This window comes from Serinus canaria, chromosome 21 (genome assembly GCF_022539315.1).
Source record: "Serinus canaria isolate serCan28SL12 chromosome 21, serCan2020, whole genome shotgun sequence".
In the NCBI taxonomy this organism is placed as follows: Eukaryota; Metazoa; Chordata; class Aves; order Passeriformes; family Fringillidae; genus Serinus; species Serinus canaria.
Window position 1 is genome coordinate 5,953,947 of NC_066334.1, and position 24,640 is coordinate 5,978,586.

Consider the following 24,640-nt stretch of genomic DNA (forward strand, 5'->3'; position numbering starts at 1 on the left):
TCAGGGCACAGAACCCTGGGATGCTCCCCAGACTCCTGGAGGAATCAGGGCACAGAACCCTGGGATGCTCCCCAAGCTCCTGGTGAATCAGGGACAAACCAGGGCACAGAACCCAGGGATACTCCCTGAGCTCCTGGTGAACCCAGGGCACAGAACCCTGGGATGCTCCCCTGACTCCTGGAGGAATCAGGGCACAGAACCCTGGGATGCTCCCCAAACTCCTGGTGGAATCAAGGAGAAACCAGGGCACAGAACCTGGGGATGCTCCCCGAGCTGTCACAAACTGGAATATCTGGATAAATATCATCTCTAGAAGTCAAGAACTGCTGGAATCACTCCCTGAATTAACCCCACGGTTATAAATAATCAATATTCCCACCACCACCCACTGCTCTAAAAGATTTTCCTCCTCTTTGCAAGGCACAAAGGGAGGGGAGGAACGCTGGGATTTTTGGTTTTTGGTGTAACAAACAGGAGGTTTGGGCAGCACTGCAGCAGCAGAGCCCAGACAGACAGACAGACAGACAGACAGCCACAGCAAAATTCCCTTTACAGCACGACTGGGTGGGTGAGAACTCTTCACACAGCCACTGTTTGTACATTCATTTTTAATGCTCAGGAAAATAGATATTTTTATTTTATTAAGTTTTGCTGCAAAACAAAGAAACAAAAACAAAATCCCTTTTATTTTTTTTTTTCCTCCCCCTCGTATCTTAATTATTACTATTTATTTTCTTTCCACTTTGATTGGAGCATTGAACACCTGCCTTTGGCATGATGGAGAGAAAGCTCAGGAGTCTCTGAACACACAGCTCTGCCAAAAAAAAATAAAATAAAATAAAATATGGAAGAAAAGAAGAAGAAGAAGAAGAAGAGTGTCACTTAGAGGTCAGAAATATTTGTTGTAACAGGTTTTCTCCAGTCAGTGTTCACTACTTGTTCTCTAAGGCACACGCTCTGTCTGCAGGACTCCTGGCTCCAGCTCTGCTGCACAGGGGGCTCTGGGGACATCCCCTCCCTGTCCCTGTCCCTGTCCCTGTCCCAGGGACCTCCTCGGGGGCTGGGAGCATTCCTGGGTGCCTCTGGAACATTCCAGGATCTGTGCAGCTCTGCAGCACCCCAGGATCTGTTCAGTTCTGGGACACCTCAGGATCTGTTCAGTTCTGCCCTGGAACATTCCAGGGATCTGTTCAACTCTGCAGCATCCCAGGATCAGTTCTGGAACATCCCAGGATCTGTTCAGTTCTGGAACATCTCAGGGATCTGTTCGTGTTCAGCTCTGGAGCACCCCAGGATCTGTTCAGTTCTGGGACACCCCAGGATCAGCTCTGGGAGACCCCAGGATCAGCTCTGGGACACTCCAGGTTCTCCTCCTCCTCCTCTGGCACATCCCTCCTGTGCTTCCTTCCTTTTCCCAGGGAGCCAAACCCCTGCAGAGGGAGGAAGCAGGCAGGGCTGGGGCCGGGGCAGATCCTGGATGAAGATGTGGATCCTGTCCAGGACAGATGGGCACAGGGAGGAGCAGCATCCGCAGAGGAAGATGAGGATCCTCTCCCAGGAAGATGAGGATCCTCTCCCAGGAAGATGGGACACACAGTCAGGGCAGGAGAGGAGCAGCATCCTCAGAGGAAGATGAGGATCCTCTCCCGGGCAGGTTGGAGGCAGATGGGGGTGGAGCAGCATCCTCGGACAAAGATGTGAATCCTCTCGCGGATGGGGGGTGGAGCAGGATCCTCCTCAAACAAAGCTGTGGATCCTCTCCTGGATGGGGTTGTGGAGCAGGATCCTCCTCAGACGAAGATGTGATTCCTCTGATTCCTCTCGCGGGCAAGATGGGTGTGGAGCAGGATGCTCCCTCAGATGAAGATGTGGAGCAGGATGCTCAGACGAAGCTGTGGATCCTCCTCAGACAAAGATGTGGAGCAGGATCCTCCTCAGACAAAGATGTGGAGCAGGATCCTCCTCAGACAAAGATGTGGAGCAGGATCCTCCTCAGACGAAGATGTGGAGCAGGATCCTCCTCAGATGAAGCTGTGGATCCTCCTCAGATGAAGCTGTGGATCCTCCTCAGACGAAGCTGTGGGTCCCCCTCAGATGAAGATGTGGAGCAGGATCCTCAGATGAAGCTGTGGATCCTCCTCAAACGAAGATGCAGGATCCTCCTCAGACGAAGCTGTGGATCCTCTCCTGGATGGAGGTGGAGCAGGATGCTCAGACGAAGCTGTGGATCCTCCCTGGACGAAGATGTGGAGCAGGATGCTCAGACGAAGCTGTGGATCCTCTCCTGGATGGAGGTGGAGCAGGATGCTCAGACGAAGCTGTGGATCCTCCTCAGACGAAGCTGTGGATCCTCTCCTGGATGGAGGTGGAGCAGGATGCTCAGACGAAGCTGTGGATCCTCTCCTGGACGGAGGTGGAGCAGGATGCTCAGACGAAGCTGTGGATCCTCTCCTGGACGGAGGTGGAGCAGGATGCTCAGACGAAGATGTGGATCCTCCTCAGATGAAGATGTGGAGCAGGATGCTCAGACGAAGATGTGGATCCTCCTCAGACGAAGCTGTGGATCCTCTCCTCAGATGAAGGTGGAGCAGGATGCTCAGACGAAGCTGTGGATCCTCCTCAGATGAAGATGTGGAGCAGGATGCTCAGACGAAGATGTGGATCCTCTCGCGGATGGCCTGGCGGCAGATGGGGCACACGGTCAGCGCCGTGCTGCAGTCCGGGCAGGAGCCGTGCCCGCACTGGAACACCAGCTTGATCTGGTCGTCGATGCAGATGGGGCAGGTGATCCTCTCCTCCATCTGCCGGTAGCGGCTCTGCAGCTCCTCCATCAGCTTCCTCTGCTCCGTGCACTCCGAGCTGGGGCTGCACTCCACCTCCGTGCTGTCTGTGGGCAGAGCTCAGCCTTAATTAACTCATTAACCTCCCCCTCTGCCCCTCCCAGCAGCATCCCACTCACTCTGCACTCAGGGATCAAATAAAAATCCTCGGGGTGATGCTTTTTCTTTTACTGACTCAGTGGTTTGGGTGTGCTTGGGATGGTTTGGTGGTTTGGGTTTTGTTAAAATCCTGTCTGAGATTCCTGCCTGGGTGCTCTGGAATTTGCTGCTCAATTCAAAGTTGGCTGTGATGTTCTGCCCCACTAATCCAGGGATCCTTCCAGGGATCCTCACTGTGTTCTCTCAGCTCCTGGTCACACTTGGGACTCCAACTTCTGCCTAAGAAATGTCTGAGAAATGTCTGTTTGTCTTTCAGAACACACATGGTCAAAGCAGAACAAACCACCTGAACACCTGTGGTGAGTTTTACACAAATGAAGCAGTTTTCATTTCCATAAGTGAAGAGTTTTACATAAATCAGTCATTTGGTTGGCTCTGTGAAGTGAAAGAATCCCAAATCCTGGATAACTGGAGTTGGGGTAAATATTCTCTCAGTGCAGCTCTCACTGCTCATTTTCTGCTCCTGAATCACTGATTCACACTCTCATTTACTGATTCACTTCCCTACACATGTCCCATTCCTAATTCTGGAATGAATGAGCTGCACATCAGTGCTGCAAGAAGGGATTTTCAGCCAGGTCCTTGGGGACAGGGAGTTTGTCAAAGGCAAGCACTGAAGACATCAGTGCCAGGGAAATCCTGCTGGTGTTGATGTTCCTCCTCCACTGGAAATGTGCCTCTCTGGAATTCCCATCATTACTTTGCTGCCAGGCTGCAGCAAAGACAAATGCTCCTGTCCACTGTCAGGTCAAGGTGGCATTTTTGGCACGATGGAGTTGCAAAGAGGAGCTCTGGCTCTGCCAGCTGTGCATGTCCAGTGCCATGGGATTGATCCCTGCTTGTTTTCCAGGCATCAAGTCACAAGGCTGACTCCTAAAAAAGCCCCCAGTGCTCAGTCACGAGCAGCAGGACGTGCAATTAAACCCTCACGTGCCCTGAGAGTGATCTCAGCCCTCAGAACCACTCTGGGAAAGGCTTCAGGGGCAACTTGGATCAAGGCCATGGCAAAGGCAAACCCTGCTGCTGCCCTGCTGCCCCCACAGCTCCTCCTGACTCTGGAAACGTGGGCAGGAGATAAATCTGGGCTGAAAAACTTTCTGAATAGACCAAAGGGTTATAAATAATCAATATTCCCACAACCACCACACGCTCCACACAGTTCCACATTGCTTTAAAAGATTTTCCACCTCTTGAAACCTTTACTGAAATATCCAGCTCTGAGATTTCCCAGCTGGCTCACTGATTTCTCAGCCAGGGGAGAAGCAGGGCTTGCTCAAGGTGGGATTTTCTCTCCCTCATGAATTTTCACTGTTGAACCACCCCTGTGTGAAACCTGACTGCTTTCAATGCCCAAAATAAGCCAAGCTCTCTTAAATGTCCTGTCCTAAGCAGCTTGAGCTTGGCTTAGAACACCTGAGAAAATCTATTAAAAACCATTTATTTTTTTCCTTGTTAAAAGTGGATAATGCAACAGGCACACACACACACAAAAAACTAAAATAAATGAACTCTGACTGAAAATCCCTGCTGCCCCTCAGGAGCCTCCCCACAGCCCTGAGCAGCAGGAGAGCCAGGACATACCTTGCTTCAGCTTTTTGGTTATGGTCACTTGACATTTGATGCACTTCTTCATCCTCCTGGAGCATTCTGCCACGAGGAGAGACGACAATGAAACCCAGAACAGACTCAGGGAGAGGAGATTTGAACAACCTGGGGATTCTGGAATGTCACAGAGCTGTGTCCAGAGGGAGGAGCCAGCATTCCTAACTGGATAGAATCTGGGATTCTGGAATATCACACAGCTCTGCCCAAAGGGAGGAGCCAGGCATTCCTACCTGGATAGAATCTGGGATTCTGGAATATCACACAGCTCTGCCAGAGGGAGGAGCCAGGCATTCCTAACTGGATAGAATCTGGGATTCTGGAATATCACACAGCTCTGCCCAGAGGGAGGAGCCAGGCATTCCTAACTGGATAGAATCTGAGATTCTGGAATATCACACAGCTCTGCCAGAGGGAGGAGCCAAGCATTCCTAACTGGATAGAATCTGGAGATTCTGGAATACCACACAGCTCTGCCCAGAGGGAGGAGCCAGGCATTCCTACCTGGATAGAATCTGAGATTCTGGAATATCACACAGCTCTGCCAGAGGGAGGAGCCAGGCATTCCTACCTGGATAGAATCTGGGGATTCTGGAATGTCACAGAGCTGTGTCCAGAGGGAGGAGCCAGGCATTCCTACCTGGATAGAATCTGAGATTCTGGAATGTCACAGAGCTGTGTCCAGAGGGAGGAGCCAGGCATTCCTAACTGGATAGAATCTGAGATTCTGGAATACCACACAGCTCTGCCCAATGGGAGGAGCCAGGCATTCCTAACTGGATAGAATCTGAGATTCTGGAATATCACAGAGCTGTGCCCAGAGGGAGGAGCCAGGCATTCCTACCTGGATAGAATCTGGGGATTCTGGAATACCACAGAGCTCTGCCCAGAGGGAGGAGCCAGGCATTCCTAACTGGATAGAATCTGGGGATTCTGGAATATCACACAGCTCTGCCAGAGGGAGGAGCCAGGCATTCCTACCTGGATAGAATCTGGGGATTCTGGAATATCACAGAGCTCTGCCCAGAGGGAGGAGCCAGGCATTCCTAACTGGATAGAATCTGAGATTCTGGAATATCACAGAGCTCTGCCCAGAGGGAGGAGCCAGGCATTCCTAACTGGATAGAATCTGGAGATTCTGGAATGTCACAGAACTGTGCCCAGGGGGAGGAGCCAGGCATTCCTACCTGGATAGAATCTGAGATTCTGGAATATCACACAGCTCTGCCAGAGGGAGGAGCCAGGCATTCCTACCTGGATAGAATCTGAGATTCTGGAATATCACACAGCTCTGCCCAGAGGGAGGAGCCAGGCATTCCTGCCTGGATAGAATCTGGAGATTCTGACACCCCAGCACAGCTTCCCACTGGATTCCTTTCCCTACTTCTCCTTCCATGGATCTTTGGAGGAAGAATACACCCTTCTCTACAGCACCCCCTGCTCCAACAGAACCACCCCTGACACTCCAGGAGGGCTGCAGCCCCTTTTCCAGCTGGACTGCTACCAACACCCTGACCCACAGCGTGTCAGGCTGAGTTCTGACTCTCTCAGGGTTCCTCCAGTGCATTCCATTGTTTATTTTATCCTTTTATTTCTTCCCTTCCCTATTAAAGAACTGTTATTCCCTGCTCCCTCATTTTTTGCCTGAGAGCCCTTTAATTTAAAATTCACAGCAATTCAGAGGGGTGGGGAGGGTTTGCATTCTCCATTTCAGGGAGGCTCCTGAATTCTTTAGCAGGCACCTGTCCTTCCAAACCAAGACAGGTTCCTTCAGGACACAAAGAGCACAAAAACCTCTTGGTCTGAGCAGGGCTGCATTTCTGACAGGCTGGGAAGAAAACCACGAAATAAAAAACCAGCGTGGACTGACCTTCACACACAATACTGTGCTGGCATGGGAAGAAGTGGATGAGCAAGGCCAGCTCTGAGCAGACCAGGCACTCTGAGGGCACTGCCAGGCTGGCCACGCTGAGGTTGGTCATGGTGTTGGGCGTGGTGTGCACGCGGCGAAGGCTGCAGGTGATGGGGGAGCTGTCACAGGAAACCTGCTGATCCCTGCAAAAGGCAGAAAGGTGAGCTACAAGCTCCTCCAGCAGTGGGCAATGGCAGATTAAGCCTTTTTCTGACTCAGAGATGGGCATTGAAAACATTTTTATTTCATCTTTCATAGGTCTATTTCTCTAAAGTATTAAATCTTTTTTTTTTTTTTTGTAAAGTTATCCTTTAAAACTTGTTTCTAATTCAGTTTCTCTCTCCACAATTGTCTTTTCTATTCTGTGACATTTCTAAACCAACATTTCTTACCTCAAAATTTACATATGGATGCATACTATGTGAACTTTCTGTTACATTTTAAGAATTTTCTACAAATCCATTTCCCCTGGAGCAGCTGCAGAGGTCTCAGAGATTTTCCATCCCTCTTGGAGCAGCTCTAGAGGGTCTCAGGGATTCTCCATCCCTTTTTGAGCAGCTCTAGAGGGTCTCAGAGATTCTCCATCCCTCTCTGGAGCAGCTCTAGAGGGTCTCAGAGATTCTCCATCCCTCCTGGAGCAGCTCTAGAGGGTCTCAGAGATTCTCCATCCCTCCTGGAGCAGCTCTAGAGGGTCTCAGAGATTCTCCATCCCTCCTGTAGCAGCTCTAGAGGGTCTCAGAGATTTTCCATCCCTCCTGGAGCAGCTCTAGAGGGTCTCAGAGATTCTCCACCCCTCTTGGAGAAGCTGCAGAGGTCTCAGAGTTTCTCCATCCCTCCTGCAGGAGCTGCAGTCACACCAGGGCTGGGAGAAGCTCTGGTTTCCAAGGGTTTCCTGAGGCTCACCTGAATTTCTGGGAGAAGTCTTTGATGATCTGGACAATCCTTCCATCTGTGACCAGGTCCAAAGGAGACTTTCCCCGATGATTTGCATAATTAATGTCTGCTCCTTCTTGTGCTAAGTAGCAGGCAATGGCAGTCCCAACGTTCAGCTCCACGTTTCCCAGGAAGCCAGAAGCCTGCAGCTAAAAGAAATTGAGGAAAACCACTCTGAATTACATTCTTCTGATATCTACCTCTGATCCTCTGCTCTGATTTCCATCAAAACCCAAATAAAGTCTTAAACCTTGCACTTAAAACTTGGAAGTTCAACTTTTTGAAAGCACAGAGAGATTCTTTATGGAAATAAGGAGTTCAAGTTTGACACTGCAGGGCCAGGAGTGGCTCAGAGTGGCCCCACCTGGTGCTGACCCCCACAAACCAGAGAAGTGGGCAGTCAGTTCCTGAAAGGAGGAAGCTGGAGGCCCCAGAGAGCTCTGAGCAGCTGCTGCTGCAGGGCCCAAGGTCAAGAGCCACGTTTTGATATTTGTGACGATCCCAAATAATTCAAAGTCGAGTCACACGTTCCACTGACTTCAACAGCCAGAGTGGGGCAGGCAGGGCAAGTAAAATTAGATGGGAAGGAATCTGCAGCTCTCAGAGATGGTGTTACTGTAATTAATACTGTCATTAATACTGTCATTAATAGTGGGAGGGGCAGGCACAGAGCCCTCTTTGGCCCAGAGCCATCATCTCCTGGGGGTTTGGTACTGGGCTATTCCAGGCACCAACAGGTAAAAAAGAGCAGTGGGTGGTTGCATTCATTCAAAAAGTTTCAAATATAACAGTAGTAGTAGTAGTAGTAGTAGTAGTAGTAATAATAATAATAATAATAATAATAATAATAATAATATAATAATAATAATAATAATAATAATAATAATTCATAACAATAATTATTCATAGTAATTCTTCATAATAATAATTCTTCATAATAACAATTCTTCACAATAATAAATTCATAATAGTAAATTCATAATAGTGAATACTTAAATAATTATATATAATAAGATCTTGATAATAATAAATAAAATAAGAATAAAAATAAAAATAAAAGAATAAAAATAAAATAAGAGAATAAAAATAAAAGAATATTATGACATTTAATAATAATAAACATTAAAATAATTAACATATAATAACATATGATATAATTAGCATATAATATAATAACATATATAATATACTATATAATATAATACAATACAATATATTAACAATAATGTAATATAATATATAAATATAATAATAGAGTAGAATAGAATAGAATAGAATAGATATCAGCAATATATTAAAATATAGCAACAAATATATATTTAATATTTATATATATATAAAAATAAAATATATTTATATATATATATATATATATATATATTCTATATATCATATATTCCACATAAAAATCCCCCCCAGCACCCTCTGTGTCCTGCTGGGACTCTGCTCACCTTGGCCAGGAGGGAGGCTCCCATCTCCCCGTCCCTCTTCTCCAGGGCCAGGGCCAGGAGCTGCTGGCGCTCCAGGGCCATGTGCATGGCGGTGTCACCGTCCTCATCCTCGGCGTTGACGTCGCTGCCCTGCCTGACCAGCAGCTGCACCATGGCCACGTGGCCCTGGATCACGGCCAGCTGCAGAGGGCTCTGCTTCCTGCTGTTCTTCACATTGACATCGCAGCGACCCTGCAAGGCAGGCACTGCACCAGGGAGGGGAGAGACAGGCACTGCACCAGGGCAGGGGAGAGACAGGGACTGCACCAGGGCAGGGGGAAGGCAGGGAGTGCACCAGGGCAGGGGGAAGGCAGGGAGTGCACCAGGGCAGGGGAGAGACAGGCACTACACCAGGGCAGGGGAGAGACAGGCACTGCACCAGGGCAGGGGAGAGGCAGGGACTGCACCAGGCAGGGGAGAGACAGGGACTGCACCAGGGCAGGGGGAAGGCAGGGAGTGCACCAGGGCAGGGGGAAGGCAGGGAGTGCACCAGGGAGGGGAGAGACAGGGACTGCACCAGGGCAGGGGGAAGGCAGGGACTGCACCAGGGAGGGGAGAGACAGGCACTACACCAGGGCAGGGGGAAGGCAGGGAGTGCACCAGGGCAGGGGGAAGGCAGGGACTGAACCAGGGCAGGGGGAAGGCAGGGAGTGCACCAGGGCAGGGGGAAAGCAGAAATTGCACCAGGGGCAGGAATTGCACCAGGGGAGGTGGAGCAGGAATTGCAGCAGGAGAGGTGGAAAAGCAGGAATTGCACCAGGGCAGATGGAAAGGCAGGAATTGCACCAGGGGAGGTGGGACAGGAATTGCACCAGGGGCAGATGGAAAAGCAGGAATTGCAGCAGGGGAGGTGGGGCTGCAGAGCTCAGGGTGTGGGGCCTGGCAGCTCCCAGACCCCTCTGCACCTCTGCTGAGCTCAGCTGAGCTCTCTGCTCCTCACAGAAGCACCAATTTGTCAGACAACAACACATTTCCTGACCCAGGGATGGGGCAACTGAGAGGGGCTGGACAAACCTTTTCTTGATTTTGGTTTTGAGTTCTTTCTTACCTCTTTGATGAGAATTTCAGCCACTTCCATGTGGTTGTTGAGAGCAGCAAGGTGCAGGGCAGTGAATCCATCTTCCTTTTTGGAGTCCACCAGCTGCCGAGCCCTGGCCAGAATCTTCTTGATGGCTCTGCAGAGTTGGAGAGGTTATTGGAGATGGGAGAATGGATTTCTGCAATGAACAGCAGTGCCTCCAACCCACAAACAATTACAAGAATACAACAAAACCCCTCAGTTATTATATCATAAAGTAGGGGAAAGCCACATTGCTTTGAAAATAATGAGGAGATTTCTCTTTGGAAGAGTTCCAGAGGCTCCCAGGATTTCCTAAAACCCAAAGATCTGAGACTGAACAGAAACAGAGATTTCCCAGCCCAGGGAAGCATGAGGAAGGTGGGATGGGGAAAGCAGGCAGGAGTTTCCTGTGAAGGCCTGAAGGAGCCTATCCAACCCCAAAAAATGTCCAAGCAAGTACCCAGCACCACACCTGCCACCTCCTCAAACCAACAGCTGCAAAAGGCACCAAAATGGGGAAAAAGGAAAGGTCCCTTACAGCTTGTTGCCTTTGAGGGCAGCGTAGTGGAGCAGGTTGAAGCCCTGACGGTTCTGGAGGGTGAAATCGATGTTGGGAACCTCGGTGAGAGTCTCAATCAGCACTCTGTAGTCCAGGGTGATGGCACAGTGCAGGGGGGTGTCTCCCTGGGAATCCTACATGCAGAGCAGAGCAGAGCCAGCTGACCAAGCCCAGAAAGCCCAAGGAACCCCCTGGGAGCTGCTGGGACTCCTGAGCAGCTCTGAGGGAGGGCCCAGCACACAATCAATAAAACATCAATCAATAATACACAATAAAAGCAATTAAGCCTAAAAATGGGTCCAAGGCACCGTCACTGCCTGCTTTAGAAATGGTAAAAATCTTGGTTTGGGGAACAGGAGTGTGACCACAACAGCAGGAGCAGCAGCTCAGCTGGCCCTGGAAGAGCAGAAAATGCTGATGAGATGAAAAGGGGCAGAGTCAAAGCTGGAGTTTCAGGGTACTGAAATTCAGGAATATTTCCCAGTGCCTCCTCAGAGGGCAAACTTTGAATCCTACAAAGCCACAGATGGTGTCAGACACAAAGAATTATTATTAGTGTTGGTAATAATGAAGGGATGGGACTATTCTAGGGCTAAGAGTGATTTATTTTTTAGATAAACATTAATCTAAAAAATAATGTGAGATTATTTTAGGATGTGAGATTTTAAAGGAGTAAGCAGTTGGCTATAGCTTAAGAGTTATATATATAAGATATATATAATTATTAAAGAGTTACATATATAAAATATATAATAAGATAATTATTAAAGAGTTACATATATAAGATATATATATAATTATTAAAGAGTTATATAGATATCTATATAAGATAATTATTAAAGAGTTATATATATAAGATATCTATATAAGATAATTATTAGAGTTATATATATAAGATATATATAAGATAATTATTAAAGAGTTATATAAGATATCTATATAAGACAATTATAAATTATCTTATAACAAATTCTTTGTTTTAAGATAATTTATACTTTTTAAATGTCTAATTTTTCTAAATATAACATATTTATTTTTTATAAATGTATCATTTAAATCTAATCTATATTAAATTAAAATAGATCAAAATAGTTGTTACAAGGTTTATTTTGCTTTTCTACTTATTGCCTTTACTTAATTTTGTTGCACTGTGGATATTTTATTTTATTTTATTTTATTTTATTTTATTTTATTTTATTTTATTTTATTTATTTTATTTTATTTTATTTTATTCTGTCTCATGTCTGTATGTGTTTCTATTACAACTTCTAAATTCTTAGCTTATTTTATATAACTACACTTTTACATTCTATTTTATCATCACAGCTTCTTGATATATTCTTACAACTACAGAAACAGAAATTTCTGATTTTTCTGTTTCATGTCCGTGCGTTGTATTTTTAATTCATCAAACCTTCTCTCCAAGCTGTAAATCAAACTTTTCTCACAAAGAAGACCTCAAAAAAAACCCCCAAAAAATCCTCCTGGCCCAAATTCCTGCAATAATCCCAAACTTTGACATCACACTGAGCTCACACAGGGCTCTCACCACCTCGGGGAAGCCCTGGCTGACAGGGACAAAGTGCACTTGGCATTGTTCAGCAGGTCTGCACCTCCCCACCTCAAAAAAACCCCAAAAATCCCCCCTGGCCCAAATTCCTGCAGTAATCCCAAACTTACTGGGAGGTTGACATCGCAGCTGAGCTCACAGAGGGCTCTCACCACCTCGGGGAAGCCCTGGCTGACAGCGATGAACAGCGCGGTGCACTTGGCGTTGTTCAGCAGGTCTGCACTGGCCCCCCTGGCCAGCAGCACACGGGCAACCTCTGCTTGGTTTCTGGGTTAGAGCAAGGAAAAATAAACAGATTTGAGTCATTCCAGGCAATTCTTTCTCTTTGCAACACAAATCAGGTTTTGGATCCTCTCAGCCCCACCCCGCTTCCTCTTAGTGTCAAAAAAATTGGGGTTGTTTTGGGAGGGGTTTTTTGTATTTTTTTTTCTTCCTGTTGTTGTTTTCTTTGAGGGGTTTTTGTATTATTATTATTATTATTATTATTATTATTATTATTATTATTATTATTATTATTAGGCTAGCAGGAGGGGAGGTGTGTGGTGGTGCTCGCAGGACGAGGGAACAGATGAGAATTTTAACTCTATATCTCAGAAAGCTGGTTGATTATTGTATGATATATATTATATACTAAAACTATGCTAAAATAGTAATTTTAAAAATTCATCAAGAAGCTAGCAAAGAATTAAAAAGAAATAAAATGATAATAAAATCTTGGGACTGCTCACAGCCTCGACACGAGCAGCCGCCATTAGTCACGAAGCAAAAATTTTATATGCTAAGTAAACAATTCTCTAAATCACATTCTAAAACAAAAAAAAGGTGGAGAAGCTGAAGCTTCTGGGCTTCTCAAGAGGGGAAAAAAATCTGAAGAGAAAGATTTCCCATGGAATGTGTGTGTGCTCCTACCCAAAGGCCGCGTAGTGCAGCGCCGTGTCCCCGTCGTCGTCGCGCAGGTCGACGCTGGCGTGTGCCTGCAGCAGGGCCTTCACCACCTCCAGGTGCCCCTGGTAAGAGGCAATCTGCAGGGCAGTCCTGCCCTGGTTCTTGGCATCCACCTTTGGGAAGGGCAGAGACACAGAGGATCAGGGATGAGCTCGTGGTGTGGCCGGAGCAGGGTGGGAGCAGCCCAGAAATCCCACAGGGTTCGTGCCCTGCTGGCCCTCAGCTCCCTGCTGAGCTCATCCCAGAACATTCTGGAAGGGGAAGGGGGTAGAGTGTTTAGTCAGGAAAGGAGAAGTGAGAGAGCAGAGCTGGAGCTCTGTCATTGCAGAGCCCTGCTGCCAAATCTCTCTGTGCCTGAGAGCACGAAGCTCCTTGGTAGCTCTGCCAACAATTCCCTTCCCGAGAGGAAAATGGGAGAGGAAATCAAATCAGCTTTGCACAGAGCTCTGGAGGTGCCAAGTGCCTGCTGGGCTGTGCTGCTGCAGGAACCTCAGTGGGTGCAGGGGACACCTCAGGGCTCAGGTGCTGCAGTGAGAGTTTGGGAGAATTAAAGGCACTGAAGAACAAGAGGGAAAAAAAAAAGGCAAAGCAGCTTCTGAAAGAGGTGGAGGGTAAGGAGAGGAGGAGGAGGCACAAAACCTCAGCAGACTGGCAAGGAGAACAAGTTAATAATCAAGGTTTTATCCCTGCAGCAGTCAGAGCACAGGAGAGGCAGCACTTCCCTGGCCAGGCTCAAAATGCTGGGTGAGTCCTTGGGGCAGAGAGGAATTAAAGGGCACTGCTGTTCCTCCATCTGCACAGGGCAGGCAGGGCTGATAAGCTGGAAAAACCCTGCCAAGCAACCCCAGCTTGCTCTGAAATCCTCAAATCTCTCTGTAAGACTCTCATAGAAACAGCTGATTTATTAATAAATATATTAGAGGAGAAACAGAAGTCTAATAAAAATAACTGCTATGGATTCCTTCCTCTTGGGACTTTCCTATCTGGGATCAATCTGAGAATTGCAGATATCTGTGTCTCCTTCCTGTCCCCAAAAGTTTATTTATAAACTACAATTTATTTATAAACTTCAATTTATTTATAAACTTCAATTTATTTATAACCTTCAAATGAAGTTCAGAAATAAAGAAGTATAATAAATAGCAGACAAATGTCACAGCCCCACCACCACACCCGCAACAAAACCTCTTTTTGTTGCTCCTGGTTTCCAGGGACACAGCACTGAAAGATTTGGTGGTTCCTGCTCCTGAACCCTGAGCCCCTCCCTGCAGGAGGTTTTTGGAGGTGGGACCCTGACAGTTTGGCACAGAAATTGTCCAGCAGCGAGTCCAGCCCAGCTCCCTGCTCCAGTCAGACATGAGATAAGACAAATCCAGATCTGGGCAGCTCCTCTCCCTCCTGACTCCAACAATGTGATTTAAAAGGTCCTCTCAGGACAGGCACAGGCAGACACAAGCCCTGCCTTCCTTTCCCAGCAGATCTCTGATTTCTGCTCCTGTTTTCCTATGGATAAACCCCTCTCCCCTCATCCCACAGCTGCAGGAAATCTGGGAAAAGCCAGGGTGCTGTAAGGAATTCAGTTCAGATTCACTGCCACAAACTAGAGGGATAAATTATCCACATTTAACTTGTGAATTTAATCCTTGCAGCAACTGCAATCCTTGCAGAAATTGCAGCAAAATAAAATTCCAGCTGTTGGGAGATATCACCAAGCCAGACAAATCCATTGTTTTCCTCACATCCTCTTCCCTGCCTGACCACACAATTTGATGATGTTTTAAAGGGAAGAAACAAAGATAAAAAAAAAGCATTTTTGTCTCCCAAACTTGCCTTGTCTGGGTATTTCTGGAGGAGCTCCCGGACTTTGGCTGCGTTGTTGAGGGCTGCACAAATGACCAGGCACCCTGCATGCTCTGACTCTGTCCTCTGGGACAGCAGCTTCTCCAGGACAGTCACCAAAGTGCCTGAAAAAGAGACCAAAATGCACCTCTCACCCCACACCTCTCAGTGCTTGAGGGGACACAGCTGCAAAGCCAAAAAAATTTTTGCGAGTTCTGCCTCAAGTCTGATTGGAGCAAACAGTTCCAGATCCATCTTTATCAACAAAACAAACAAAATAAAAAATCCTGGCAGGTCTGTGCTCTGTCCCACATGATCCTGACACTCAGAGGAAATGAAGATGGTCAGGCCACAAAAAGAATTCTGAGCAGATGTGCAAAGCACCAAAAAAAAAAAAATTCCCCTCCAGGCAGCATGTGATCCCAAACTCGATTTCAGGGCAGATCAGGCCAAACAATTGTGGATTTCTCAACAGCTCCAGGCACAGACCTGGGAATGTTTCACAAGAATCAGGAGACAGGATGGAACAGGGAACTGAGACACTGCAGGGATGAGGCAAATGCTGAACCCAGGGCAGAGCTGGGCTCGGCAATTCTGAGTCCTAAATTCTGCATTTTCCTGTTAATCCCAGCATTTTCCAGTCCTAAATCTTGTATTTTCCTGTCAAGGACAGCTTTGCTTGTCCAGTAAATCACAGAAAAGTTTTATTCTTATTTCCTTGTTAATCTCAGCATTTCCCAGTCCCAAATCTGCATTTTCCATTAACCCCAGCATTTCCCAGTCCCAAATCCTGCATTCCCCATTTCCCATCATTTCCCAGTCCCAAATCCTGCATTCCCCATTTCCCAGCATTTCCCAGTCCCAAATCCTGCATTCCCCATTTCCCATCATTTCCCAGTCCCAAATCCTGCATTCCCCATTTCCCAGTCCCAAATCCTGCATTCCCCATTTCCCAGCATTTCCCAGTCCCAAATCCTGCATTTCCCATCATTTCCCAGTCCCAAATCCTGCATTTCCTCATTAACCCCAGCATTTCCCAGTCCCAAACCCTGCATTTCCCATTAACCCCATCATTTCCCAGTCCCAAATCCTTCATTTCCCATTAACCCCAGCATTTCCCACTCCCAAATCTTGCATTTCCCATTAACCCCAGCATTTCCCAGTCCCAAACCCTGCATACCCCATTTCCCATCATTTCCCAGTCCCAAACCCTGCATTCCCCATTTCCCAGCATCTCCCAGTCCCAAACCCTGCATTTCCCAGCATCTCCCAGTCCCAAACCCTGCATTTCCCATCAATTCCCAGTCCCAAACCCTGCATTTCCCCAGACCCAGCTTTGCATGCCCAGTAAGGCACAGCCCAACTTTAATTCTCCATCCAGGGAAGAACACCTGGACTTTGCCACCCCGCAAAGAGCTGGACCAAAGCTCTCCAGGTTTGTCCCTCACTTTTGGGTTCCTTGGCACTCTCCGTGGTCATCAGGTTGGCCTCCTCCTCCCTCTGGTAGGCTGTCAGGCAGGCAGGGTTGAAGGTCCAGGACTGTCCCCCCACTGACACTCGCAGATCTCCATCCCCATAGACCTTGATCACCTTCCCAATGTGCCCCAGGGTCTGCAAGGAAGAAATAAAATAAAAAAGGATTTTTTTGCCCAAAATTCCCAGATCCAAAGACAGGGTTTTAATTTTTTTTTTTTTTTTTTTGGAAAGCTGCAGCTCCTGCTGTGTGAAAAGAAGGACTGGACAAGTGACAGACTCGCAGACAGCTCCCACTTGGAGGACACCAGAAGGTTCTCAGCAGTTCCTCTCTCTCTGCTTTGCCATGGAAGGGCTGGTGCTGAGGAGAACTGATCCAGCTGGGACTGGGGAACTGATCCAGCTGGGACTGGGGATGGTTCCTATGGGCTTTAACTGCTCCTGGAGGAACCTGAGGAGAACCTGAGGAGAACTGATCCAACTGGGACTGGGGAACTGATCCAATGGGACTGGGGATGGTTCTGTGGGCTCTAACTGCTCCTGGAGGAACCTGAGGAGAACTGATCCAATGGGACTGGGGATGGTTCCTGTGGGCTCTAACTGCTCCTGGAGGAACCTGAGAAGAACTGATCCAGCTGGGAATGGGGATGGTTCCTGTGGGCTCTAACTGCTCCTGGAGGAACCTGAGGAGAACTGATCCAGCTGGGACTGGGGAACTGATCCAAGTGGGATTGGGGATGGTTCCTATGGGCTTTAACTCTTCCTGAAGGAACCTGAGGAGAACCTGAGGAGAACTGATCAAGCTGGGACTGGGGAACTGATCCAATGGGACTGGGGAACTAATCTGACTGGGACTGGGGATGGTTCTGTGGGCTCTAACTGCTCCTGGAGGAACCTGAGGAGAACCTGAGGAGAACTGATCAAGCTGGGACTGGGGAACTGATCCAACTGGGACTGGGGAACTAATCTGACTGGGACTAGGGATGGTTCTGTGGGCTCTAACTGCTCCTGGAGGAACCTGAGAACTGATCCAGCTGGGACTGGGGAACTGATCCAGATGGGACTGGGGATGGTTCCTGTGGGCTCTAACTGCTCCTGGAGGAACCTGAGGAGAACTGATCCAGCTGGGACTGAGGAACTGATCCAATGGGACTGGGGATGGTTCTCTGGGCTCTAACTGCTCCTGGAGGAACCTGCATCCCAATTTCAGCCATACTGGGCTGATCAGGCCATTGTTCCACCTCCCTGCCTCAATCCAGAGAGGCAGGCAGGGCAGAAGAGGACTTTGGTGATGGAAACCTCTCCCATTTGGTGTTGATTGCCCCTTGTCCCGTTTGGGTGCCGCGGCCACGACGGCGCCACCGAGAGCCACCAGCAGCAGGGGCTGGGCAGGGACTTCCCAGCAGGAATTCTGGGAGGGGGGAGGACAAGCCCATGTCAAAGTGCTGAGGGCTTGGGGAAGCTCAGGAGGTTACTGGAGTGTCCTGGAAGTGGAGCACACTCACAGGTGCCATCTCATCTGTCCACTCCCCATGACCAGGTTGGAAGCGCTTCACCGTTTCCATATCATCTATCACCCGGACCACATCACCAACCCAAAAGGTGTTGAGCTACAAGAAAAAGAAAGTCATCAGCTTTTGGGGGATGAAGCCACACACACACACAGAGAGACAAAAAATCCACAGAGATCAGCCCCTCCACCCCACTCCTGACATCCCAACAAACAAGACACCCACTGAGTCAAAGAACATTGCAAAAGATAAATGCAGCTACCAAGACAATAAACATCAATTCTCTTTTAAGCCAAGTGCACATTTAAGTAGAGAAATAACTTGGAACAGTTGTTCCAATAATTTGGAACAGTTTCCTAACTTCTTTTGCTCCAAATGGTTCATTATTAATACCAGATAAAAAAATGGAAGTTTTCTTGTTCCATCTCCTCATTACACCTGGCTTGGCACTGGAGATTTTAATTCACTTTAATAAGGAAATTAAATGTTTGTTCTTTAAAGCAGAAAAGGGAAAGCAGGGTTGATCTGTGCTGGGAGTTTGTCAGATGCTCCCTCTGCTCACTGAGCTAGGAAGGGAGCAGTGTCCAAAGACACTTTTCAGAGCAGAATGATTTTGTGCAGAACATTCTGACACTGCATTTTCCACTGGTGCTGGGAGATTTTGGCATTGTGACCTTGCTCAGGTCAGAATTTTGTGGTCTTCCAGCAGCTTCTTCTACACCTAATTATCTCAATTTCTAATTATCCACTTCTCAGAGTCCTCGAAGCTCTGGGGAAGGCCAGAGCTGTGAGCTTTAGAAATGCAGCCACAAAATCAGAAGGGCTGGATTAAAGACTTGGGAGAAATCAAAGAGAAGTGAGACAAAGATGCAAAAAACACCAACATGGAGACACAAAACAAGGAAAAACAAGGAAAAAATCAAAGGGAAATTATGTGGGGAAAAGGTTCATCCCAAGGGCAAGGCAGCTGCAGAAGGATGAGGGACTGGAAGCTGAAATCAAGAAATGCAGTTTACCTTCAGAGCTGGCAAATACAAAAGTTTTAAAATTGTGTTTAGAACAGCAGGGGGTTCCTTCAGCACCTCTGGGGACAACCTGAGCCCCACCCAGTGGGGTCAGCGACACCCTGAGCCCCACCCAGCAGGGTCAGGGACACCCTGAGCAGGTTCAGGGACACTCTGAGCAGGTTCAGGGACACCCTGAGCAGGGTCAGGGACACCCTGAGCAGGGTCAGGGACACCCTGAGCCCCCCCCAGCAGGACCAGTGAGCTCCCTGCAGCCCTCCCAGCACCCACCTTGGTCAGGGCTCCGGGGTGGAAGGTCCAGCGGGTCTCGCTGTTGAACTGCACCCTGACGTCCCCCCTGTCCGTGATCCTGTGCACGGTGCCCGTCTGCCCGATGAACTTGGGGACAGAACACAAAACAGGGCAAAGCCCCTCCATAAATCCCCTGGTTTCGTGGTGGGGACAGAAGGGATCTGAGGTAAAACCACCCAGCGTTTCCCAGCCACGCCGCTCCCAAATCTTGATTCTGTGTTTTCATAAAAATCCAGCATTTCCCGGCCCTAAATTCTGCATTTTCCCATTCATCCCATCATTTCCCAATCCTAAATTCTGATTTTTCCATTTATCCCATCATTTCCCAGCCCTAAATTCTGCATTTTCCTGTTAATCTCAGAATTTCCAAGTCCTAAATTCCTGTGAGTCCTAAATTCTTCATTTTCCCATTAATCCCATCATTTCCCAATCCTAAATTCTGATTTTTCCATTTATCCCAGCATTGCCAAATCCTAAATTCCTCCGAGTCTTAAATTCTGCATTTTCCTGTTAATCCCAGCATCTCCAAGTCCTAAATTCCAGTGAGTCCTGAACTCTGGATTTTCTCATTAATCCCATTATTTCCCAATCCTAAATTCTGCATCTTCCTGTTAATCCAAACATTTCCAAGTCCTAAATTCCTGTGAGTCCCAAATTCTGCATTTTCCCATTAATCCCAGCATTTCCAGTATCTGCATGAGATGCAAACAATTCTTTTTCACAAAAAGGAGGGGAAAGGCTCCTCTGAATTGTTCTGCACTGTAAAACAGCAGCAAGACAAACTCTGAGAGGGGGGAAAAGGGGCAAACACACAAAATAAAAATAAATCTGTGTGGGGCAGGGCTCCAAATCAGGTCCTGAGCAGCTCATGGTTTATAAAGAGGGAAAAAATGCCAATTTCTGAGGTGACAGAGGCTCCTGTTTCTCTGTTTAATGTCCCTCTCTGCCCCTGCATTCCCCAAAAACAGAAATTCAGGAGCACAGAGATTTAACAACCAGCAGCAGACACAGCAACACCCAAAATCTGCTCTGGGGGGGTGCATTCCTGAGCTGGAATTAAAAATCCCATGGCTCCACTGGCAGCTTTGGTCAAGTTCATCAGAAGATGCCAGGGTGGAAAAAAAAACAACAAAAAAACCAAAAAAAGTTAAAATATTTTAGTTAAAAGTTAAAAGATTTCAGTGAAAAGATTTCCACACTGAAACTGAAATAACAGAATTTGCCTTGACATTTTGCAGCCTGGTTTCAAAGTCTGCTCACCTGCAGGGGAGGCTGGGCCAGGATGGATATTTAACACCTCCCAAAGTTTTACAGCATTTATTCAGGCTATTGACAGTACCAAGTGCCATTTCTATCTTTATTTCCTCCACTCTCTGGGGCTGTTTAAAACAACAGGTGACAGCAGACTGATGGCTCTTCAATTCAAAGGCAAGACCAAGCTCCAAAAATAAGATCTGGGCTGAGAAATTTGATCCCTGGTCAAGGACAGAGCCCAGTGTTGACAAAACACAAACTTGAATTACCAGAAATGCACAGCCAAACAAGGAATGGGTCCAGAACAGCAGAGAAAAGACTCCTGGCTCATTTAAAAACAAACAAATAAACCAGACCGGTTGTTTATTTTTGCTTCCAAGACTTTTGCAGAGATCCACAAGGCCATTTTCATCCAACAGAGCCTAAAAATAACTCAGACTCCAGCGTCCTACCACTAAAAAAATCTGCATTTGTGACTCAGTTCAGCTCTAAGGGCACACAGAGATGTCCTGGTAACTTCCTAGGTCACTGACATGTTTTGTGAAAAATCCTTTCCTTGGGATTTGTTCCTCCTGAGAAGATAAAAAGGCTCAGGAAAAAAACGTAAAATATTCTGATCTGCTGCTGTGGGATGCAGCAGGTGGGTCTGGGATTGGTCTCTGTGGTTGTTTCTCATCAATGGTCAATCCCAGCCCAGCTTTCTGGGACTGTCTAGGTCAGACACAAACCTTTGTGATTCATTCCTTTTCTATTCCTAGCCAGCCTTCTGCTGAAATCCTTTCTTCTATCCTTTTAGTATAATTTTAATATAATAGATATCATAAAATAATCAATCAGCCTTCTGAACATGGAGTCAGGGTTCTCATCTCTGCCCTCACACTGGGACCCCTGTGAGCAATGCAGCATCCCTGAGCAGGGCAGGAGGAGGGAGAGTGTCACTGACATGTTCTATGAAAAATCCTTTCCTCGGGATTTTTCCCCTCCTGGGAAGCTGAGAGGCCTCAGGAACAAACTGCAAACAATTCTTATCTGCTGTGGGATGCAGCAGGTGGGTCTGGGATTGGCCTCATCAGGCTGTTTCCAATTAAGAGCCAACCACAGATCACCTGGCCGGCCGGTCTCAGTCTGAGACAAGACTTTGTTATTTCATTCCTTTTCTATTCTTAGCTAAGCCTGCTAGTGAAATCCTTTCCTCTATTCTTTTAATATATTATCTATCATATAATAATAAATCAAGCATGGAATCAACTTTCTCGTCTCTTCCCTCATCCTGGGACCCCTGTGGAAAAACCACAGGAGAGGCTGGGAGTGCAGCCAGGCAGACCCCAGGCACTCACCTCAGCCATTTTGGGATTCCAGCCCCCGTGGCCCTCCTGCATCTCCCGCAGGATGTCGATGTCCAGCAGGCACTTCACCTTGTCCCCGTGCTGGAAGGGATGTCTGTCTGTGCTCTCCTTCCTCTGCAGCTCGGCTGGCTTCCCTGGGGACAGCAAGGACAGCAGCCACAGGCGTGCAGGCTGCACCCACACACCCTGGCTGCCCCCCAGCTCCCTTACAAGGGCTGAAAATTCACATTAATTGGGGCAGAATGGTGCAAACCCCTTTCCATGCCCTGTACGCTCTGCAGGGCACCACAGAAATCAGGATTGAACCCTAATTACATTAATAATCACATTCTATCACAATTACAACTCTATTATAATTACACTCTATCAATCCATCCAGAGCCATTTTGTCCCTCTGAATGCCTCTCAGGCCGTGGCTGACACCAGGAGCTGTTCTTAGCAATCCACTCACCCACAGCTGCTGCTCAGACGTGCCCACACAGCACCCAAAATTAGCTCTCCTCCCCCCCAGGCAGGCCCAGAACTCACTCTGAGGAGTTCCTTACCCTCCCACCCATCCCATGCCTCCACTCCCCTGGAATTCAGCTCCTCATCCAACCCTTCCCTCCCCTCATGCTCTTGCCAAGGGGCTCAGGGAGAGAAAAGTTTGACAAAATCCACCTGAAAAGTTGAATCAGAATCCTGATTCTGCTGCTATTGCAAACACCAGAACAGACCCCTCTGGTTTCCTTCAGGGCAGCCACAGATGGTCCCTGCACCTCATTAAAAGTAAAACAACCCCACAGCCAAATCACAGCTGGGTAAAAAGAAGCTTCAAGTCCAAAAGCACGAGGAGTTTCCTTGGATTAAAGAGGAAAGGGGGATTGAGCAAGCTGCCAGTGCAGACATCACCTTTTCCCATCACTTTTTCTCATTTTTGGCTCTTCCATCCTCCCAAGTCCCTCTCTGAACACACTTCTGGCTCCACCAGGGGAGTGTTTGCTCTCTAAAAGCACAGTGGACACCAGCTTGCCTGAAGAATGGGAAGCTTTGGATTGACAAATGTAACGAAAGTGAGGAAAGTTGGGTTCTCTGTGGCAGAGGGGGAATTTCCTGCACCTCCAGCAGAGCCTGCATTCCTTGGGACAGAACACTGAAAACCCCAACTATTTCATCAATCCCTCAGGATGTTCACACACCAACCAAACTCTCTCAGATGATGCTCATTTAAAAACCAGGAGATGAATTTATGCCTTCCAAACAAAAAATGGCTCCAGCACCAACCTGAATCACAACTCCTCACCAAAGACTTGGCTTGGCAAAGATCTGTCTCCACACCCACCTAATTTTGGGAGGTGCTCCTTGTAGTAGAAGCCCCCAGAAGCCTCCACAGTACATTTGAGGTCCACTTTTCCCTTGTGGCCCACCCTGTAGACGTTGGTGGTCCCGTCTGCCCAGGTGACGCTGGCCACGCTGCGGCCGGTCTCCACGTCCCAGCCGCGGATATCCACCACGCGGCCCGTCTTCCCCTCACCCCCTGGGGGAAAAGAAATGCAAATCAGGAAAATTGGAGCAGGAGACAACTCATTTTGAGTGATGAGGAGGCAATCTCTGCGTTGAAGCTCGTTTTGGAATGATTCCGTGGGGGTTCCTGGTGTGAAGAGCGTGGCCCAGTCGGGGAATACACGCGTGGTGTCACGGCACCACACTGTGGCAACAAAAATACTCAGCAGTGCTGCAAGACCCAGGAGCCAAGGGCTAAAGATCCACCCAGAATCTCTAAATCTGTCCCAAACACCATCATGTGCTGCAAGACCCAGGAGCCAAGTAATAAAAATCCACTCTGGATCTCTAAATCTCTCCCAACCCCATCCATGGGCAAGATCCAAGAGCCAAAGATCCACCGAGGATCTTCAAATCTCTCTCCCCAACACCATCCATCTGCAAGATCCAAGATCCAAGAGCTAAAGATCCACCCAGGATCTCTAAATCTCCCCCCAACCCCATCCATGTGCTGCAAGATCCAGGAGCTAAAAATCCACTGTGGATCTCTAAATCTCTCCCCAACCCCATCCATGTCCAAGATCCAAGAGCTAAAGATCCACTGTGGATCTCCAAATCTCTCCCCAACCCCATCCATGTCCAAGATCCAAGAGCTAAAGATCCACTGTGGATCTCCAAATCTCTCCCAACCCCATCCATGTCCAAGATCCAAGAGCTAAAGATCCACCCAGGATCTCTAAATCTCTCCCCAACCACATCCATGGGCAAGATCCAAGTGTTAAAAATCCACCCAGGATCTCTAAATCTCTCCCCAGCCCCATCCATGGGCAGGATCCAAGTGTTAAAAATCCACTGTGGATCTCTAAATCTCTCCCCAACCCCATCCAGGTGTGGGAACATCAAACAAATTCAGTTTTCCTCCAGCCAGGAGGGTGAAGGCTCCAGAAGAGGAGGATGGATGTGGGGAGGTGGCTCTGGCATGGGGACGTGCTCTGATCCAGGACACAGCACAGTGAAGGCCACCAGGGTTTGCAGATTCCCACTCTGGGCAGGTCCCAGCACTTCCCAAAGACTCCTCCAAACAAGGACAGCCAGATCTGTCCCATGAGGAGCTTCTGCTTGTGCAGAGTCCTGAAAGCCACCAGCCTGAAGGAGCTGAATCCTCATTTAGCAGCAGGATTGGGTTTTGCTGGCAGCTCCACCTCATGACAAGACCGTGGCTGGGGCAGCTCCACCAAAACCAGAACCAGAATTCTTGCAATGTGCATTTTAACAGCTTATTTTCCACTCCCAGAGAGATATTTAAATAATTTATCCAGATTTATCCAGAACCAGTGCTGGAGCTACAG

General features: G+C 47.8%; 1 protein-coding gene and 3 long non-coding RNA genes across 9 annotated transcripts in view; 1 reads left to right on the top strand and 3 right to left on the bottom strand.

The window, feature by feature from the left end:
* The first annotated feature begins 1,988 nt into the window (after nucleotides 1–1,988).
* Nucleotides 1,989–2,720, top strand: LOC127060327 (uncharacterized). 2 transcript variants are annotated; one of them, XR_007779256.1, is made up of 3 exons: nucleotides 1,989–2,197; nucleotides 2,295–2,461; nucleotides 2,583–2,720. It is a non-coding gene; the product is annotated as an uncharacterized LOC127060327 (long non-coding RNA). The 2 variants fall into 2 exon arrangements; XR_007779255.1 differs by having other exon boundaries at nucleotides 2,295–2,510; nucleotides 2,583–2,718.
* The window catches only part of MIB2 (MIB E3 ubiquitin protein ligase 2), a 37,584-nt gene continuing 15,527 nt past the window's right edge, over nucleotides 2,584–24,640 (bottom strand). For 4 of the 5 annotated variants that reach the window (XM_050982467.1, XM_050982470.1, XM_050982469.1 and 1 more), the window contains 15 exons: nucleotides 23,131–23,325; nucleotides 21,801–21,943; nucleotides 19,189–19,296; nucleotides 17,888–17,992; nucleotides 16,358–16,520; nucleotides 14,901–15,034; nucleotides 13,035–13,183; nucleotides 12,236–12,392; nucleotides 10,535–10,689; nucleotides 9,985–10,111; nucleotides 8,898–9,128; nucleotides 7,417–7,595; nucleotides 6,472–6,656; nucleotides 4,581–4,646; nucleotides 2,584–2,887 (listed from right to left, as the gene is read on the bottom strand). In XM_050982467.1, coding sequence (XP_050838424.1) covers nucleotides 2,646–2,887; nucleotides 4,581–4,646; nucleotides 6,472–6,656; nucleotides 7,417–7,595; nucleotides 8,898–9,128; nucleotides 9,985–10,111; nucleotides 10,535–10,689; nucleotides 12,236–12,392; nucleotides 13,035–13,183; nucleotides 14,901–15,034; nucleotides 16,358–16,520; nucleotides 17,888–17,992; nucleotides 19,189–19,296; nucleotides 21,801–21,943; nucleotides 23,131–23,325 — 2,339 coding nt within the window. In that variant the 3' untranslated portion in view covers nucleotides 2,584–2,645. The remainder of the gene's footprint in view (nucleotides 2,888–4,580; nucleotides 4,647–6,471; nucleotides 6,657–7,416; nucleotides 7,596–8,897; nucleotides 9,129–9,984; nucleotides 10,112–10,534; nucleotides 10,690–12,235; nucleotides 12,393–13,034; nucleotides 13,184–14,900; nucleotides 15,035–16,357; nucleotides 16,521–17,887; nucleotides 17,993–19,188; nucleotides 19,297–21,800; nucleotides 21,944–23,130; nucleotides 23,326–24,640) is intronic. The other variant, XM_050982468.1, reaches the window with a different exon arrangement.
* LOC127060328 (uncharacterized) lies at nucleotides 4,657–6,465 on the bottom strand. Its single transcript, XR_007779257.1, has 3 exons — nucleotides 5,789–6,465; nucleotides 5,446–5,719; nucleotides 4,657–5,377 (listed from the first exon to the last, which is right to left on the bottom strand). It is a non-coding gene; the product is annotated as an uncharacterized LOC127060328 (long non-coding RNA).
* LOC127060329 (uncharacterized) lies at nucleotides 16,527–17,881 on the bottom strand. The gene is made up of 3 exons (XR_007779258.1): nucleotides 17,488–17,881; nucleotides 17,278–17,400; nucleotides 16,527–17,155 (listed from the first exon to the last, which is right to left on the bottom strand). It is a non-coding gene; the product is annotated as an uncharacterized LOC127060329 (long non-coding RNA).